General features: G+C 43.4%; 1 protein-coding gene across 4 annotated transcripts in view; it reads right to left on the reverse strand.

Annotated features, from left to right (window-relative positions):
* The window catches only part of TRPC7 (transient receptor potential cation channel subfamily C member 7), a 152,887-nt gene that overhangs the window by 90,604 nt on the left and 43,387 nt on the right, over positions 1–18,896 (reverse strand). For 2 of the 4 annotated variants that reach the window (XM_063706790.1, XM_063706789.1), the window contains exon 3: positions 12,178–12,360. The exons of the other annotated variants lie outside the window; for them this stretch is intronic. In XM_063706790.1, the coding sequence (XP_063562860.1) occupies positions 12,178–12,360 (183 nt within the window). The remainder of the gene's footprint in view (positions 1–12,177; positions 12,361–18,896) is intronic. 4 annotated transcript variants of the gene reach the window in all.

The raw sequence follows: 18,896 nt of genomic DNA on the forward strand, positions 1-18,896 counted from the left end.
TACAATAATAGAGTAGAGGCAGCCAAGTAGCAATGTATTCCTGAGTTGCAATTCCTTGCCTCTACTGTGAGACAAACCCCAGCCACATCTCCAGCACACAAGAAATTCCAAATGCCTGAACTGCAGTGGCCAGGCATTCCTCCAGAACCTCCTCCCCCAGGAGCTTGCTACAAGTGCCAAAAATCTGGCCACCAAGCCAAGGAATGCCCACAGCCTGGGATTCCTCTTAAGCCGTGTCCCATCTGTGTGAGACCCCACTGAAAATTGGACTGTTCAACTCACCTGGTAGCCACTTCCAGAGCCCCTGGAACTCCGGCCCAAGGCTCTCTGACTCCTTCCCAGATCTTCTCGGCTTAGCGGCTGAAGACTGACACTGCCCGATCGCCTCAGAAGCCCCCTAGACCATCACAGATGCCGAGCTTCGGGTAACTCTCACAGTGGAGGTAAGTCCGTCCCCTTCTTAGTCAATACGGAGGCTACCCACGCCACATTACCTTCTTTTCAAGGGCCTGTTTCCCTTGCCTCCATAACTGCTGTGGGTATTGACGGCCGGCTCCTAAACCTCTTAAAACTCCCCAACTCTGGTGCCAACTTAGACAATACTCTTTTAAGCACTCCTTTTTAGTTATCCCCACCTGCCCAGTTCCCTTATTAGGCTGAGACACTTTAACTAAATTATCTGCTTCCCTGATTATTCCTGGACTACAGCTATATCTCATTGCCGCCCTTCTTCCCAATCCAAAGCCTCCTTTGTGTCCTCCTCTTGTATCCCCCAACCTTAACCCACAAGTATAAGATACCTCTACTCCCTCCTTGGTGACCAATCATGCACCCCTTGCCATCTCATTAAAACCTAATCACCCTTACCCCGCCCAATGCCAAGGTCCCATCCCACAGCACACTTTAAAAGGATTAAAGCCTGTTATCACTCGCCTGCTACAGCATGACCTTTTAAAGCCTATAAACTCTCCTTACCATTCCCCATTTTACCTGTCCTAAAATGAGACAAGGCTTACAAGTTAGTTCAGAATCTGCGCCTTATCAACCAAATTGTTTTGCCTGTCCACCCCATGGTGCCAAACCCATATACTCTGCTATCCTCAATACCTCCCTCTACTACCCATTATTCTGTTCTGGATCTCAAACATACTTTCTTTACTATTCCTTTGCACCCTTCATCCCAGCCTCTCTTTGCTTTCACTTAGACCGACCCTGACACCCATTAGGCTCAGCAAATTACCTGGGCTGTACTGCTGCAAGGCTTCACAGACAGCCCCCATTACTTCAGTCAAGCCCAAATTTCATCCTCATCTGTTACCTATCTCGGCATAATTCTCATAAAAACACACGTGCTCTCCCTGCTGATCATGTCCGATTAATCTTCCAAACCTCAATCCCTTACAAAACAACAACTCCTTTCCTTCCTAGGCATGGTTAGTGTGGTCAGAATTCTTACACAAGAGCCAGGACCGCACCCTGTAGCCTTTCTGTCCAAACAACTTGACCTTACTGTTTTAGCCTAGCCCTCATGTCTGCGTGCATGCTTTAATACTTTAATAGCTGCCACTGCTTTAATACTTTTAGAGGCCCTAAAAATCACAAACTATGCTCAACTCACTCTCTACATTTCTCATAACTTCCAAAATCTATTTTCTTCCTCATACCTGACGCATATACTTTCTGCTCCCCGGCTCCTTCAGCTGTACTCACTCTTTGTTAAGTCCCACAATTACCATTGTTCTTGGCCCAGACTTCAATCTGGCTTCCCACATTATTCCTGATACCACACCTGACCCCCATGACTGTATCTCTCTGATCCACCTGATATTCACCTCATTTCCCCATATTTCCTTCTTTCCTGTTCTTCACCCTGATCATGCTTGATTTATTGATGGCAGTTCCACCAGGCCTAATCGCCACACACCAGCAAAGGCAGGTTATGCTATAGTACAAGCCACTAGCCCACCTCTCAGAACCTCTCATTTCCTTTCCATCGTGGAAATCTATCCTCAAGGAAATAACTTCTCAGTGTTCCATCTGCTATTCTACTACTCCTCAGGGATTATTCAGGCCCCCTCCCTTCCCTACACATCAAGCTCGAGGATTTGCCCCCACCCAGGACTGGCAAATTAGCTTTACTCAACATGCCCCAACTCAGGAAACTAAAATACCTCTTAGTCTAAATAGACACTTTCACTGAATAAGTAAAGGCCTTTCCTATAGGGTCTGAGAAGGCCACCGCAGTCATTTCTTCCCTTCTGTCAGACATAATTCCTCAGTTTAGCTTTCCCACCTCTATACAGTCTGATAACAGACGAGCCTTTATTAGTCAAATCAGCCAAGCAGTTTTTCAGGCTCTTAGTATTCTGTGAAATCTTTATATCCCTTACGGTCCTCCATCTTCAAGAAATGTAGAACAGACTAAAGGTCTTTTAAAAACACACCTCACCAAGCTCAGCCACCCTTAAAAAGGACTGGACAATACTTTTACCACTTTCCCTTCTCAGAAGTCAGAACTGTCCTTGGAATACTACAAGGTACAGCCCATTTGAGCTCCTTTTTATTAGGCCCCAGTCTCATTCCAGACACCGGACCAACTTAGACTGTGCCCCCAAAAAACTTGTCATCCCTACTATTTTCTGTCTAGTCATACTCCTATTCTCCATTCTCAACTACTCATACATGCCCTGCTCTTGTTTACACTGCCGGTTTACACTGTTTTTCCAAGCCATCACAGCTGATATCTCCTGGTGCTATCCCCAACCTGCCACTCTTAACTCTTGAAGTAAATAAATAATCTTTGCTGGCAGGACTATGCTGAATCTCCTTAGGCACTCTCTAATCATATGTCCTAGGTCCTCCCAATTCTTAGACATTTTCCATTTCGTTTTTCAATTCATACAAAACCATATCCAGGCCATCACCAATAATTCTACACGACAAATTTTTCTTCTAACAACCCCACAATATCACCCCTTACCACAAAATCTTCCTTCAGCTTAATCTCTCCCACTTTAGTTTCCCGCGCCACCTAATCCCACTTGAAGCAGCCCTGAGAAACATCACCCATTCTCTCTCCATACCACCCCCCCAAAATTTTTGCCACCCCAAGATTTCAACACTATTTTATTTTTCTTATTAATATGAGAAAGCAGGAATGTCAGGCCTCTGAACCCAAGCCAAGCCAAGCCATCGCATCCCCTGTGACTTGCACATATACATCCAGATGGCCTGAAGTAACTGAAGATCCACAAAAGAAGTAAAAATAATCTTAACTGATGACATTCCACCATTGTGATTTGTTTCTGCCCCACCCTAACTGACCAATGTACTTTGTAATCTCCCCCACCCTTAAGAAGGTACTTTGTAATCTCCCCCACCCTTAAGAAGTTTCTTTGTAATTCTCCCCACCCTTGAGAATGTACTTTGTGAGATCCACCCCTGCCCACAAAATATTGCTCTTAACTTCACCGCCTATCCCAAAACCTATAAGAACTAATGATAATCCACCACCCTTTGCTGACTCTCTTTTTGGACTCAGCCTGCCTGCACCCAGGTGAAATAAACAGCCATGTTGCTCACACAAAGCCTGTTTGGTGGTCTCTTCACACGGACGCGCATGAAAATAGTTGTATATATTTATGGGCTACAATGGATGTTTTGATATATGTATACAATATGTTATGATTAAATCAAATTAATTAACATATTTATCACCTTGCTTACCTATCATTTCTATGGTGAGACATGAAAATTTACTTTCTTACTTATTTTGAAATATATAATACATTTTTATTTATTATAGTTACTATGTTGTGCAATAAATCTTAAAATCTATTCCTTCTGTCTCTCTGAAACTTTGTACTCTTTGATTGACAACTCCCCATTCCCTCCCTCCCCACCTCCTCGGCCCCTGGTAACTATGATTCTACTCTCTACTTCCATGAGTTCAACTTTACTAGATTCCATATATAAGTGAGATCATGTGGTATTTGTCTTTCTGAGGCTGAGGCAATGGTGCTTTTTTTGGTTTGTTTTATGCAAAGCACCCAAGTGGCTTCATTAATCAGTTAAGTTTTGGAACCCCTGGTCTAGAGCAATACAACACATCCTTGGATAACTATAATCCTTGCATTCAGGGGCTGACAGTTAAGAGGTTATAGCCTGGATCCTGAAAACAGCCAAGAGGTTCTCAACAGGGAATTATTTGCCCCCCTCACCCTTCCTCCAAGGACATTAGAGACAGTGTCTGGAGACGTTTTTGGTTAACGCAAGCTGGGGGTAGGGTGCTACCGGATAGAGTCCAGGGATGCTGCTAAACAGCCTATAATGCACAGGGCAGTCCTCACAGCAAGGAATTCTCTGGCCCAAAGTGTTAAGGTGTCGGGCTTGAGAAATGTTGACTTAGCCTTAAGTGTAATTCTGCTTAGAAATCAGTATGGCAAACAGTTTCCATTGGCTACTTTGTTATGCACCTACCATGTTGTAGGTACATTGCATGTGTTCTAAACATTAACTATTATTTATTAGACACTGTAATTTGTTTGTGTTTTATGGATGAGAAAATCAAGGCCCAGAGGACAAATAACTTGTCTAAACCACATGACTAGCAAGTGAAGAACTTGGGACTTGAACATGCACAGTCGGGCTCCTGGACACGACACTATACTGCTGCCCCACAAGTTCTATTTTCCTTCTCCTGGGAGTTTTTCCAGGCAGAAAAGGGATCACGATTCATATTTACATATATACATGCTGGAATTATTCTTTCTCTTCTGAAGATTTGCTTCTTGAGAAAACAAAACTTCCTCATGTAAAAGCCCTTCTGAGCCAGGAGATTAATGGATATTGATCATTTTTGTGGCATGTGGCCAGGCGAGATCCACGGCAGTGCTTAGAGGAATTCCCAAAGAGGAAGATGATTGATGCTTTTGACACCAATGGATTCCAACAGTGTTTGCCAACTACCAGGCATCCTGCAGTGCAGTTTGGGGTAGTGCCTGACCAGCCAGACTGTGTTTGTGACAACTCTGATCTTCTTAAGTCTGAGCATCTGTTAAAACAATGCCTCAGCAGGAAAACACAGTAGGAGAATGTCTGCTCAGGGCATGTGAGTGTCTGACTGGCCTCTCAGACATCCTCTAGAAAGCCCTGATGTCCCCAGGTCCCCTTTGCTCACTGGCCCTGCCTGTGCTTTGTGCAGACAGAGGAAATGAAACAGAGCCCAGCAGAGGGCATCTGCCCTCTCTTGAGTGTTCCTACCCGTGGTCACTGCACTAGGGAGAGGATGTCAGCCAGTTGTGCAGCTACGGCTGGCATTGTTCTCTCTCTGAGCACATATTTAGGCCAGAAGGCCCTTTAGGATTGGAGCAGTGTCCACTGTGTCTGTGAGCTCCCTGCAGGCCAGCAGACTAAGAAACTTATTTTATGTCCCATATCAGCAGGCGGAGGACTTGAGCAGTCAGGCTCCCAGCCATAACACTATACTGCTACCTGACAAGTTCTATTAATAGTTTCATCTGCTAGGAGTTTTTCCAGGTAGAAAAATGGGCCCATTCATGGCATGACTGTAAAATGTGCACAAGGTGGTCATTTTTGGAATAGAAGGAGGCAAGGGACTTCTGATAGAGTAAGAGGCGCTGGCCCAACTGTAGAGCTAGTGGCAATGTGGGTTGAAATGGTCCCCCATCCCCTCCTCTCTAAGCCTGCCCTTTTCTCCTTGGCATTCTGCTCTGAGGGTAGCTTTCCAAGTGCTGTGCCCTGTGGGCACATTTTGTGTGCTCCCAGCCCATGTCTATGAAAGAATCTTGAAGTTGATGGCAGGGAACTGAGGTGTATGGAGGACACTGACTTTCTGTGTTACCATCATTTGTAGAGATCTTCCACTTTTATTAAAAATGCAATCTACTGCCAAAGAATTTCAATCCCCAGTCTTGGCAGGCCTATCAGACCTACTGCTCAGCTCCCTCTCCCATCTCCCACATAATTTTTCCCATTTTTTTACTTTCTTCAGGCTGCTTCTACCTCAGAGGGTGATTCTTTGTCCTACTGACAGAGAAGTTGAAGCTATCAATACGAATTCCCTCAACTTTTCTCCTGTGGTAATCATTAGTGCTAGCTGCCAAATAGCGCCGCGATTATGCTTTCTGGTCCTTCTTGTGAAGGGGTGGGAGGCATGACTAACTCTTCACTACGAGTGGCGAGCAGAAACAATGTGTGCCACATCCAGGTGAAAGCACGCAATTGCTGGAGTGCAATTTCCCAAAGCCGAGTGACCCTCTGGCATGCAGGAAACATTTAAGAGGGTGGTTCTTCTAGCAGCCGGGATTCCTGAGGGAATTCAGTTCCAAATGGAAATAAGATGAGCAATAAATAAACTTACTTTTGTTAAAAGCCACTATGACTTTAGTTTTGTTTGTTAACACAATGTAACAGCCTATCTTGGCTAATATCCTGTCCCTTTCACCCAAAAAACTTGCTCCATCTTCACCCACCCTGTTTCCTTTCCAGCTTTTTCAGAGGAAGAGCTGTCTCTCCATCTATCCTAATCTTTACAACCACTCCTGATTAAGGTCCTCCAATAGCTCCCCATTGTTCTTTAGAAAAATAATAAAAAGATTAAAATCCTTAGGGAGATCTACCAGGCTCACATGGTCTGTCCCCTGCCTGCATCCTTACAGACTCAGTCACACCCAGTCCTCCCAAAGCCCAGCTTGGCCTGTTCACCCTCTTCCAGTTCCTCTTATACACCATGTCTCTTCTCACCACAGGGCTTTTGAACATGCTTTGAACATGTCCTTTCTATCAGAAATGCCCTCCCCACCTCAGAGGGAACCTCTGAAGTTCCAGGGTTTTGTTCACTTTCCTCATTTTTTAGCTTTAAGAGCAAACATGAACTTTTCAGTGAGTGAATGAATAAAAATCATAGGGGAATTTTTAAAAAAATACAACAGTGTGAAGGAAAAGGGAACTATGTAAGTGAGGGAGAGCAAGTGGGTCCTCTCCACCCTCTGCACTTTGTTCCCTTCCCATGGTCCTTTCCCAGGTCTTTATTGTACTTGAGACTAGCTTTCTGAGCCAGGAATAACCCAGGGAGCCTGGCAGAGCCAGGAAAAGGCACCTCAACATTTCAGGGTCTGGAAGGCTCAGGAGGAGTGGAGCTGGCTCTTGAGGAGGGTGGAGATCTCCTCAGTTGGAAGGAAAGATGGCTGGCACCAAGAGCAGAGGCCCCCAAACCAAGCTGCATCCCAAGATGCTAGAACCGGGACCACCTGCAAGTCTGAAAGAGGTCACAGGTGTGAACGCTACTTTGCTCAGCTGGTGAAGTACTTAAGAGACTTCCCCCACCCCACTGCAAAGGCTGCTGCTATTACAGTCATGAGACACCTGTCCCATTTCACTCACTAGACTGGTAACTCTTTGAAGGTAAGACTGTGTTTTATTCTGCTTGGGTCCTTGGAAGGCCGAGCTCAGTGTCTCTAGACCTCATAGGTGGTGGTTAACACAATTTGTCAGATGGAACTAATCACCCTTGCTGGTGATACAGCCATGCCTGCCTGATAATATATGTGCTTTCTGCCATGAAGTAATATATTTTGGAAAACAATATTCACACATTTTTCTTTTTTTTCCCCCAGTAGCAGGACTTTGCTTAGTAGTGTCCAAAAGATGCTTCATCTCCTTTATAGGTAGAGTTAAGGCCTCTCTCATGCAAAACCGGACGCTCTGGGTCTCTTTGTCCCACTCTCCTAAAGGACTGATATGCACAAAGTTTTCTTGCAGTGACTAGGAGATCCCACCTGATCCTCATTAAGGCAGAGTGGGGTCAGAAAGGAGGAGGGAATGGTGTAGGGGAAAGAAGGGAAAAGATCATCCCTGTAAGCCCAGAGATGAGGAAGCAATCTAGAGGAGAGAGAGGGAGGGATGAGGGTGTGTCTTCTGTTAGACAAGTTGAGTAGAGTGCCAACAACTCTGTCTGGGTCTCTGTTCCCTGTCACTAAGCACTGACCACATGGCAGACACTGGGGTAGCCTGAGTCCAGCTGGGCCTAAACTGGGATTCAGAGGCTTGTTGGGTTGGTTCCCAGTTGTTGGGGCTGGAAGTTTCCTCAGCATGTGTTTAGAGTCGATATGCAGTGGAATGAAAAGACCTTTAAGAAGGATAGTTAGGCATGATTCCCGGAGGACAGAGACAGAGTTAGAGAAGACTGCAAGGTGTTTGGCTCTTCAGGGGAAGGCCAAGGCCAGTTTATGTAGAGAGCCTGCAAGCCGATGCTGGAGGGGTGGTTTTCTTTAGCTGCAGAGCATAAGCAGAGTCCTTCTGATCTTAGGTGTGACTCAATATGGGGAAGGGTCGTATCCCTGATTTTTCATGAGGCAAGCTTGGCTTCTTCAGGGACTGTGGCCTAGAGGGGCTGGGATGCACTGAGGTGGGTAAGAGAAATGTCCTAAAGTAATGTAGGCATTGACTGTGAGCAATGTGTGTGTTAATACTGCCTCATTTATACCCATCGGCTACTGAAGCCTGGAGATATTTGAGGCACAAATGCTTTATCCCATTTAATTCTCATTATAACCTATGATATAGGCATTATTATTCCAACTTTCCTGATGAGGAAAGTGAGACAGAGGCAAGGCTGAGTAATTTGCTTAAGTGACCACATTAATAAGTGTTTGGACCCGGGACTGACTTCAATAGGCACCTCTCAGCTACATCTCCAATTCTGCTTCCCAGAAACCATGCTTGACATTTCAAAGACACACCCACTTGGGTTACTGGGGAGGCTGAGCACCCTCTTAAGGCAGAAGTCACGGGGGTAAAACCATGTCCTCATAACGCCTTTGGTATTTTGGAAGGAATTTTAGGCTTTATGAATGATGTCCTTTCCCAGGGAGACATTTCTAGCATTCTCTGGGGAGATAACAAAGGACCAGCTAGGGAATTAGAAGAACCCTAGAGTCCCAAGAAAGGGTGTCATCACTGAATGACAGCAATGATGCTTCCTTTTGGAGCTGCAGAGAACTTTATAGTTTCTAGAGCATTTCCTCTCATATCAGTTCATTTGGCAGTTCACACACACACAAACACAAAAACCTCTGTGAAGCAAAAGCTCATATGTCCATTTTGCAAATGGGGAATGAAACTCAGAGAGCTTCAATGACTTGCCCAAGACCACAGGGTTAGGAGAATCAGGCTAGAAACCTGGTCCACAGAAACCTTGTTCAGGATTCCTTCCCTTTAACAGGTACTCCCTTGAACCATGGTGGATGACTTATCTTCATCTAATGGAGGCTGGTGCTGTGACTCAGCCAGCCAGAGGTCCAGACATTAGGGTGGTGCCTGAAGATAATCAAACATTCATATGAGAGACACAATCCAGAGTGCAGTACCAGCCACAGAGCAGCACCACCTTCATTCAAATCCTGGCATTTCATAGACATAGAGGCTGATTATAGATTAGTTTCCCAAAGACTGATACATGAAAAACTAGTTTCACCATGAGAAGAAGCCTGTGGTCATGTAATACATATTGTATCCTTCATCTATTAGAGTAGTGATTCTTTTTTTTTTTTAAATAGAGACAGGGTCTTGCTATGTCCCCCAGGCTGGTCTCAAACTCTTGGCATCAAGCAATCCTCCTGTCTCAGCTTCTCATAGTGTTGGCATTACAGGCATAAGCCACTGCGTGATGCATATTGAAGGCTCTGTAATATCTTTAAGAAAAACAGAAAACAAAAACAAAACCTGTTTGACTGTTTAACTAAAGGTTTCCAAATTTATCTGAACACAAAATCTTTTTTTTAAGGTAATACTTATTAGCAGCCCATGGAACTGCTAAGAACAACTTGTTTTCTTAAGTCGCTGAATTAATGGGTTGATTTTATGCCATGTGGGCAGAATCTTGGAAATGTTTTATGGTTTTATATTCAAGCCTGAAGCCTCAGGAGATGTCTATCTATCTATCTATCTATCTATCTATCTATCTATCTATCTATCTATCTATCTATCTAAGTTGTAAAGGGCAGTGCATTTAAGTAGGTCTTGCTGCTAGTTATTTCATAACTTGAATACTCAGGGATAGATTGTGCTCATGCAAGTATGCTAAAATTCATAAATTAAAAATGGAAGCCCATTGTAATATTAATAAGACTTTTAAATATTGGTTAGTTTCCTGGTAATTCATGAAGAATAAATGTCAAGGAGAGCTATGAGTCTGTCTGCTGTCACATGACTGCATACAAGGTTTGAGAAAATGTATCCCTTGAAGGTCTTAGAAATGAGCAGGTTGACATTTTATGCGGTCATTTATCATCTTCCTACCTATGGATTACAGCAGACACTTGACATTCATGTTGATTTCCTGAGACCTTATGACTCCCTTAATTGGCAAATACCACTGGAGCCAATCATTTCCCTCATGAAACATTTTAATTCTGACCCAAACTATCATGTTCATGGAGGGCTTCATTTCTTCCTTCTCATTCATCCCCAGGGCCATTTTGAACTTGGTAATTGACAAAAGAGTACATATAGTTATCAGGTGGCGGCCAGACTTCTGCACTAACTGAGTAACTCCACCCTCCACATCAGTTTTGCTAGGAGATTTGAATTTATGTTTCAGAAAAATGGTGAATGCCCACATGCCATGGACTGTTGAAGTTGTGCATAATTAGCCCAAACTGTGAATATAAATCTGCAAATGCCAAGCATCTTCTTTTGTGTGGTTTTTAGACATCTTCCATCTTCACCGTGAGCTGGGAGACAGGAGGATAATCTGGCTTCAGGAAGGAAGAAAATGTTTGTAGTTCTGGGAACTCCAGCTCATTTTTACCACTGCCTGACAGCCTCCACAGCAGGGTTTGTTTGAATCCCAAGGGAAAGGATATCTCAGCAGCTTCAGGGAGTGACTGCGTACTTTGGTGAAAAGCCCCAGTGAGCTCTTGGTTTAAGCTAAAAGGTGAGTTTTCCTGAGCTGAGTAAATAGTATTGTACTGTACTTGAAACTGCAGCCCAATTCTCCCAACTTCCAACAACACTGTGCTTTCTAATATTAATCTCAAAGGCCACCTTTCCCATGAGTCATCAATTTCATCTTTGAGCTCAGAGTCTTAGGCAAAGTTGTTTTTCTTAAAATTTGTGATTATTATAATATCAAAGTAAAAGGGCAGGAAGATTTTATCAAACTTGGAAGCTCTCCCTGGATAAATTTCACAGATATATATATGGTTGTTGAAGGCACAAATTAAGACACACACAAATTAAGATAATCAGGAAACAGAAGGAATGCCCAGAGGCCAGTCTGGGGGCTTTAAAAATACCATTCAGTTTTGATCAGGTGAAAAAGCTGAAAACATTAAAACCCCTCAAAGACCAATCAGCTCCTTTGCTTATGTGGAAAGCACATTGATATTTAAACATGTGGATCTCTGGAATGCTCTAATTTTCATCAGGATGAGTAATGTCATCTAATAAAAGAGCAGATTCTAAAGAATCCAGAGTACATCCAAAGTGGGAACATAATTTACTTTTGCTCCTTATAATCTTAATCTGAGTAGCCACTACAGGTCTGAGGGCTACTGGTGACCACAGCCATTAAAGACACTTGGATGTCTATTGAGGAGGTGGCATGAGTTTACTTTTGGGAAAGTCTACTTGAGCTTCCTTACGGCTTTCATATGCCTTTGGAGTGCAATTCTTCTATAAGCCTCCCAGGGCTGTTGATCCCATAAGCTCTTTACATTAATACATTTTCTACACAACTAGTCCTCAGGCACACAGAGGAAGCTCAATAAATGCTTTTGAAAGATCTGAGTTCTATGTTTCTCGTGAAGACTTGGGAACTGTGTTGCTAACTGATAGGAGCCCTCGCAGTGACATTGTCCCTGCCAGTGGGTTGAGGCTGAAGATCTCTTCTGCTGTCCAGGCTCAAGGCCTGCTCAGGAACTGACTCACGCTTCTGCTCTCTCTCCTGGTGGGCTGGGGGCTGAGGTGGGAAGGGATGGTGGAGGGGATCCTAGCAGCCCTGTGAAGCTGACAGCTAGCTCCCTGTCTAAAGAGAATCTGGGTGTCATCATGGTCACCCTGTGGGAACATAAAATAGACATGAGCAAAAAGCAAGGCCAGCAAGCCCGAGAGGAGAGGTGAGATGGGAAGACCAGGAAAGATGGGGGAGCTTACCTTCTTGACTTCATATTTAATGGCGAGTTTGATCCGGCTCAGACTTGGACGATGGTGGTCGGACCAGACTTGGAAGTTCACATCGCCGTTTAAAATTGCTTCCACCTCTTCTGTGTCTCGGCACAGGTCCAGCACGCCCACTACAAAATCCTTGCATTGCATAGATAACTTCCTGTAATCGTTCTAACAGAATAAAGAGAAATCAGCGGTATGTCACATGGAGCCCCGCAGATTGGCTTGCCCAGCATAGCAGTGTCGATCAGCAACTGCTCACCACATGTGACCTTATGGAGCACATTGGATGCACTTATGGAACGCAGCAGGATGTGCTGGGTGCAGAAGGCGGGGCAATTTCTCTTGACACGCGACCTGAAGGACATTTTCTCTAGGTCAGCATGTGTGAAGGTGTGGTCCATGGGCCACCTGCATCAGAGTCACCTTAGCTGCATGCTAAAGTTGCAGATTCCCAGGTCCCACCCTAGACTTACTGAGTCAGAATACCTGGTGGTGGGGCCAAGAAATCTGTCTTTTAACTTTGCTCTCTAATGATGTGGATGCCTGCCACAGCCCATCCTGGGCTCTTTCAAAATGGCATTTTTCTATGCCCAATTCTGAGTCAGTTCTGAGGGAGGAATAATAAGGACATGAACTTTTAAGGCTGATGTAAATAACACTTCGCTCATTTACCACTGATCTATATTGGTGACTGCTGCACACAGGAATTTTACTGGAAAGATGGATAATATGCTAAAATTGGAAAACAAAATTGCACAGGTGTGCTTTTCTGTGTGCCAGAAAATCGGCTTGTAAATTATACATTTAAAAATCAAATGTAATTTAACTTTAACAGGATCTTTTCTTCCTAGAAATCCTTTTGTACGGCAAATCATGGCTCCTTAAATCACCTGCCTGTTGAATAAACATTTTTAGCCCTTGACCTTGTTGTTGTTGTTTCATATTTTTAATGAGCTGCTTCCAGATTTCTCTCTTCCTTTCCCTAGGTATACCTGTCTGAATGTCTTTGAGAGGCTAACTTCCTTTCCTAGTGACATGTCAACTTCTCTTTCCCCTAAATAAACTGCTTACGTTCTAGATAATGATCCAAAATGTTGGACAAAGAATGTTTGAGGTTACCTCCTACCTCTCCTCCCCAAAAATATTTTCCCTCAGAGGCCTCCTTGCTGGTTTCTTAGTTGAAAAGAGTCTATTCAGAAAGTACACAAGAGCCAAATGTCACTTTCAATGTTAATCAATGTCAACAACCCTCAGATTACTAGATAGTAGTTGGTAAAAAGACTGTGGTTGTGCTTTTCCAGAACATGGATTTTTCAGCCAATAGTTGGAAGCCTGGCAAACTGCAGAAGCTCAGCCATTTTTCTGAGTTAATGATTCTTATCTCCTTCCAGGGTTGCTGTATCAAAATGTCACTTTGCATTAGAGAAAGAGGTAAGTAACTGCTTGTTTGCTGGGAAAAGGGAAAAGATCAAGAAAATATTTTTAGGTGAGAGTAGCTGTCCTTCATTTTTATATATAATTTAGGTAGAAGAAGGGAGTTTCAGAAATTCTGGGTGGAAAAATGACCTCTCGGCTCAGGCATGTAAGAAACTTTTGGGGTTCTAGGTTTTGGTACCTAGCACAGAGCTGGCCTGAAGTGTTAGGATTGGAAGAGCTCTACACTCCTCCAACCCTAACACTCACCCATCTGCCATTCACTCATTCATTCATTCATCACTGAGAACCTACTATGTAGCGGACAATGAAAAATTAGTGGTGAACAAGGCAAGTCTCTGAGTAGTGTGAGGGAAGAGGAGGGGCTTGAGTTCCACCCTCAGATTTGCACAAGGCTAAGTGAAACTTGATCAGATCTTTTCCTGGCTGATATATTCTGCATAGCACTGGTAAGCCAGAGGTAGGAGGCTCAAGGTACACTGGGCTCAGCAACATGGACAAGGTGAATCATCTCACCACATGGACCCATTCAACTCTGGCATCTCTGTGGCAACTCAGGTTCCTTAAATTTCTAGCCCCCATCCCGTAACTTTATTACCCCTTTTCTGAGAACAAGGAATCTCTGAACGTTAATGCCTGTTACCAGTAAAACAGACACTGCCCTGTTGGCTAGAACATACCTCATTTCTTGATGGAAACTCCCGCCTAGAGCTGAAGTCATGGGTGGGTATAGGAGAGAAAGTGAAAAGGACTTGATCCAGCTCTTGTCCCAGGCTCCCCATGCTAGGAGCTAGTCAGGCTGTATTGCCCAGAGCTTCCTCACATATCTGGGTTCAGTGCAGTTCAGAACAGAAGGTGACACTTCATTAGAGACTGCACTTCCCTGGGCTCTTTCAGCCAGCCTGCCATCAATAGGAGAGGCAACAGAGCAGCCAAAGCAGGTAATTTGCATTTTTCCTTCTGCATTAGACACTTGGGCTGGAAGGCAATAAGCCTTCTGCTGTCTGCAGTTGGCTAGAGGGGATAGAGAGAACCCAGGCCTGCCAGGAAGAAGATGACATGTACATGAATGGAAGCAGAGAGGGCCATTGATGAACATCTCTTGGGAATTGTGATGATTATAAGTCATTGAGCCAAACCTGAGCTCAATTAGCCTTCCAAGACACACTCCTCACTGCAATTGGAAGGAGATGACATACACCCTCAAGACTTCATAGGTGCCCTTTACATTTTTTTTAAGTATTCCTGAACACTGAGGTCTGCCAGATCTAATGGGTGACAGGTGCTCTACCTGCATTATCTCGTTCAGTCCTTATAAAAACCCCACAATGGAAGGCTGATCACCATTTCCAACTTCCAGATGAGGAAAGTGAGACCAGAGAGATAAAGTAACAGGCAGATCTACGCTCTTCCTTATGTCTGCCACTGATCTCTTGGTCCCTCTCTCACCTTCCTTGGATATTTAGCCTGTCTCACATCAGTCTCCCAACATGACTGCATTGTTATTCTTGATGGTTTCACTATCCTGGAAGATGACCCTCACATTCCCTGCTCTTTCATTTCCTTGACAGCCCATTTTCTGATGACCTTATTCCCAACTCAAACTCAGCCATTGACTCTCTTAGTTATTCCAATAACTGCAGATCCTTCCCTACCGCAACTTCAAGTGTCCCTTCTCCAACCACCACCTCCTATATGTCCAGCTCACTCCCTCTAGGACCCCTACTCCAGCAATCCTTTGATTCCACCTTCCTTACAGCCACTGACTGTACCTCCTTTTCACTGTTTTTTTTTTTTTTTTTTTTTTTTACCCACCTTATGTCACTGTCTCTCTCCTTGCAGAGCTGATATTTCATGGTCAATGAAATGGTCTCTTGTCCTTCTTTTATTCCAATGTCCCCACTGGATAAAAGCCTGACCTTCGTTGAGTCTAACTCTCTACCAGAGTGTTCTTGCCTCTGCACAGTGAATGTGGCTGAGAACACACAGCTGATCATTGTGCTGTAAACTCACTACCTCCAACCTCAAGTCATCCTTAGTGCTCTTGGGCAGTTTACTCTCCTACTCTCCTAAATAGTCATTTCATATATTCTTCTTTCCTCAGTCCTCTAATATCTCCTTCTCCTCCTCTCAGATGAGGACCTTGTTTCCTATTTTATCAAGAAATAGAAGTCATCAGAAGAAAAGTCCCACATGTTCACACCTACATGTGTCTCTGCTCCTGCACTCTGTGTTCCCTCCTCTGGCTGTGAATGAACTGCCCCTGCTCCTCTCCAAGACCATCTCCTCCGCTTATGTGCTGGATATCAACCTCTTTTGGCTACTCAAGGATGTGGCAATCTTCCTTTCTTTCTCCTGATTTCTCATTTTCTCCCTTTCCCTACTTGCTCATCGTACAAACATGCTGTTGTTTCTCTTGTTTTAAAAAGAAATTTCTCTTGACCCCACTTCTCCCTTCAATGACTACTCTAATTTTCTGTCTAATTTTATAGCAAATCTCTTTAATAGGGTTGTCTACATTCATGTCTCCATTTTGCCCTCCTTGTACCCTTTCTTGTCCCCTTCAGTAAGGCTTTCCTCTCCACTGACTACTGTGACTTTTCTTGTCAAGCTCATAAATCACGTTCATGTTGCTAAATTCAGTGGTTGGTTCCCAGTCCTCATTTTACATGACCTACCAAGTGCTTTAACATGGCTGATCACTTCCTTCTCCTTGATACATATTCTTCACTTGGCTTCCAGAATAACATACTCTTCTGTCTTTATCTTTTTTCTAAATGACTACTTTTTGCATTCTTTGTTAATTCATTTTCATCTCCCTTACAATTTAATTTTTGGAATTCCCCAAACTGTGTCCAGCCATTGGAATTCTTCTTTTATCTATTTACACTGATTGCCTTATTGATGTTTTCTAGTGTTATGAATTTCAATACCACCCACACACCGGAGAGTCCAAAATGTGTATCTTTCACCCACCTTTCTTCTCCGTATCCAATTACCAACTTTATATCTCCACTTGGATGTCTAATAGGCATTTTGAACTTCATAAAATTAACTCTGGATCTAGTCTCCTACCTTATTTAGTATTCCCTATTCTTTCAGTTGTCCTAGACAAAAAAAAAAATCTTGAATTTATCCTTGATTGCTACCTTCCTTTCATAACCCACATATAATTTGGTAGCAAATCCTGCAAGTTCTACTTGCCAAATATATCCATACCCTGACCTCTTTTCACCAATTTTACTATTTCTACCTTGGTCCAAACCATCATAATGTATTGCTTGGACTAACCCTAGAAACTCCCAGCTGGTCTCTCCAACTCTGTCCTTGTCCTGTGTAGTTGATTCTCAATACACCAGGCAGAGGAATACTTAGAAAAAGTAGTCAGATCCTGGGACTTCTCTGTACACCCGCTCCAAAGGCTCCCTATCCAAAGTAAAAGTGGGGTCATCAGTCACTGATCTCTGGGTCACTCTCTCACCTTCCTTGGAGATTTTAGTTCCTGTCCTACATCATTCTCCCAACATTACTGCTGTTGCTATTCTTGGTGGTTTCAAAATCCTGGAAGATGACCCACTACCTACACTATCCTCCAGCCTCCCCGTTTTCTCCCTGATTTTATTTCCTGGGGGTCTCCCCCAGATTCAGTCTACTCCAGCCACTCTGGTGCCCCTGCTATTCTTCAAACACTCTTAGTGTGGACCAGACCTTTACACTGGCTATTCCCCTTGCTTGGACTCCTCTTTCTCCGGATATCTACATGAACAACCCTTAAGCCTTCCCTGACTATCTTTTTAAAAAAGTGTGGCTCCTCCACTCCTCATTACTGTTCACTGCTTTTCCTTTCTGTTTTCTTCATAGTACTTATGACTGCCTGATGTACTATATATTTTACTTATTTTTATATTTATTGTCCATGTCTCCCACTAGAATATAATTTTCTTGAGGGCATGGATTTTTTTCTGTGTCATTCACAAATATATCCTGAGATCCTAGAACATTTCCTGGAGCATGGTGGGCACTCAGTAAGTTACTTGTTTAATTAACTGGAACAGTGAACTTGCCTAAGTTGACACAGCTGCTAAGTGATATAGCCAAGATTCAAAACAGGTTGGTCTGACTCAAATCCTGATCTTTCCCTCTCATCCTGTTGCCTCTTGGGGAGCAGCGTGTTTCCTTCTATTTGGCACACTCGAGGCTCAGTTGTGCTGACTCTCAACTAACTTGGGGGAAACAAAATGTGGGTAGGGATAAGGATATATGAATCCCTGACAGATTCTATAGTACAGTCAGTAAGTGCACAGGTTTTGCAGTCAGAAGGACCTGGAATTGGAATTCTTATTTTACTACTTGCCAGTAAATTGATAAGTGGAATTGATAAGTTTCCTATTGATAAAATTGATAAGTGGAGCAAGCCATTTAACTCTTGCGCATCGCAGCTTTCCATCTGTACTAAGGTACACACTGTTCAATCATTCAGAGAATTCAACACCAAAATCATGTCAAATGCTCAGGATAGTTAATAATAAATAACACAAATAACAAGATAAAAACTTAAAAACTGATAATAAAAATAAGCATGTAAATGGCAATTTACATGATTTCAAACTCCTGATCTCTTGCCATTTGTGGTTTATAATTACCAGAGTGGGAGTAAGACTGGCTCATGGGTAGGAAGAAAACAAAAAAATACTGAATAAACTCTTGATTCATCTTTCTTGCACTCCAGATAAAATCTGTAAATTGGAGTGCCTTACAAATGGACTGATGTAGTAGATAAGCTTTTGAGACTGGGTTCTTTCCCTCAGCGTGATCACTTTGAGATTTATCCATGATGTTGCATGCATCAATAGCCAATTTTTCTATTTCACATCCACTATATGGATGTATTAGTTTGTTGATCTATTTACTCACTGAAGGACATTTTGTTGTATCCAGTTTTTGACATTTGGGAATAAAGAAGAAGGCTGCTATAAATATTCCTGTACAAGATTTTTTTTTTTTAAGACGGAGTTTCACTCTGTTGTCCAGGCTAGAGTATACTGGCACAATCTCAGCTCACAGCAAACTCTGCCTCCAGAATTCAAGCAATTCTCCTGCCTCAGTCTCCCAAGAAGCTGGAATTACAGGCACCTGCCACCAAGCCCTGCTAATTTTTGTATTTTTAGTAGAGACAGGGTTTCACCATGTTGGTCAGGCTGGTCTTGAACTCTTGACCTCAAGTGATCACCTGCCTCAGCCTCCCAAAGTGCTGGGATTACAGGCATGAG

This window comes from Gorilla gorilla, chromosome 4 (genome assembly GCF_029281585.2).
Source record: "Gorilla gorilla gorilla isolate KB3781 chromosome 4, NHGRI_mGorGor1-v2.1_pri, whole genome shotgun sequence".
In the NCBI taxonomy this organism is placed as follows: Eukaryota; Metazoa; Chordata; class Mammalia; order Primates; family Hominidae; genus Gorilla; species Gorilla gorilla.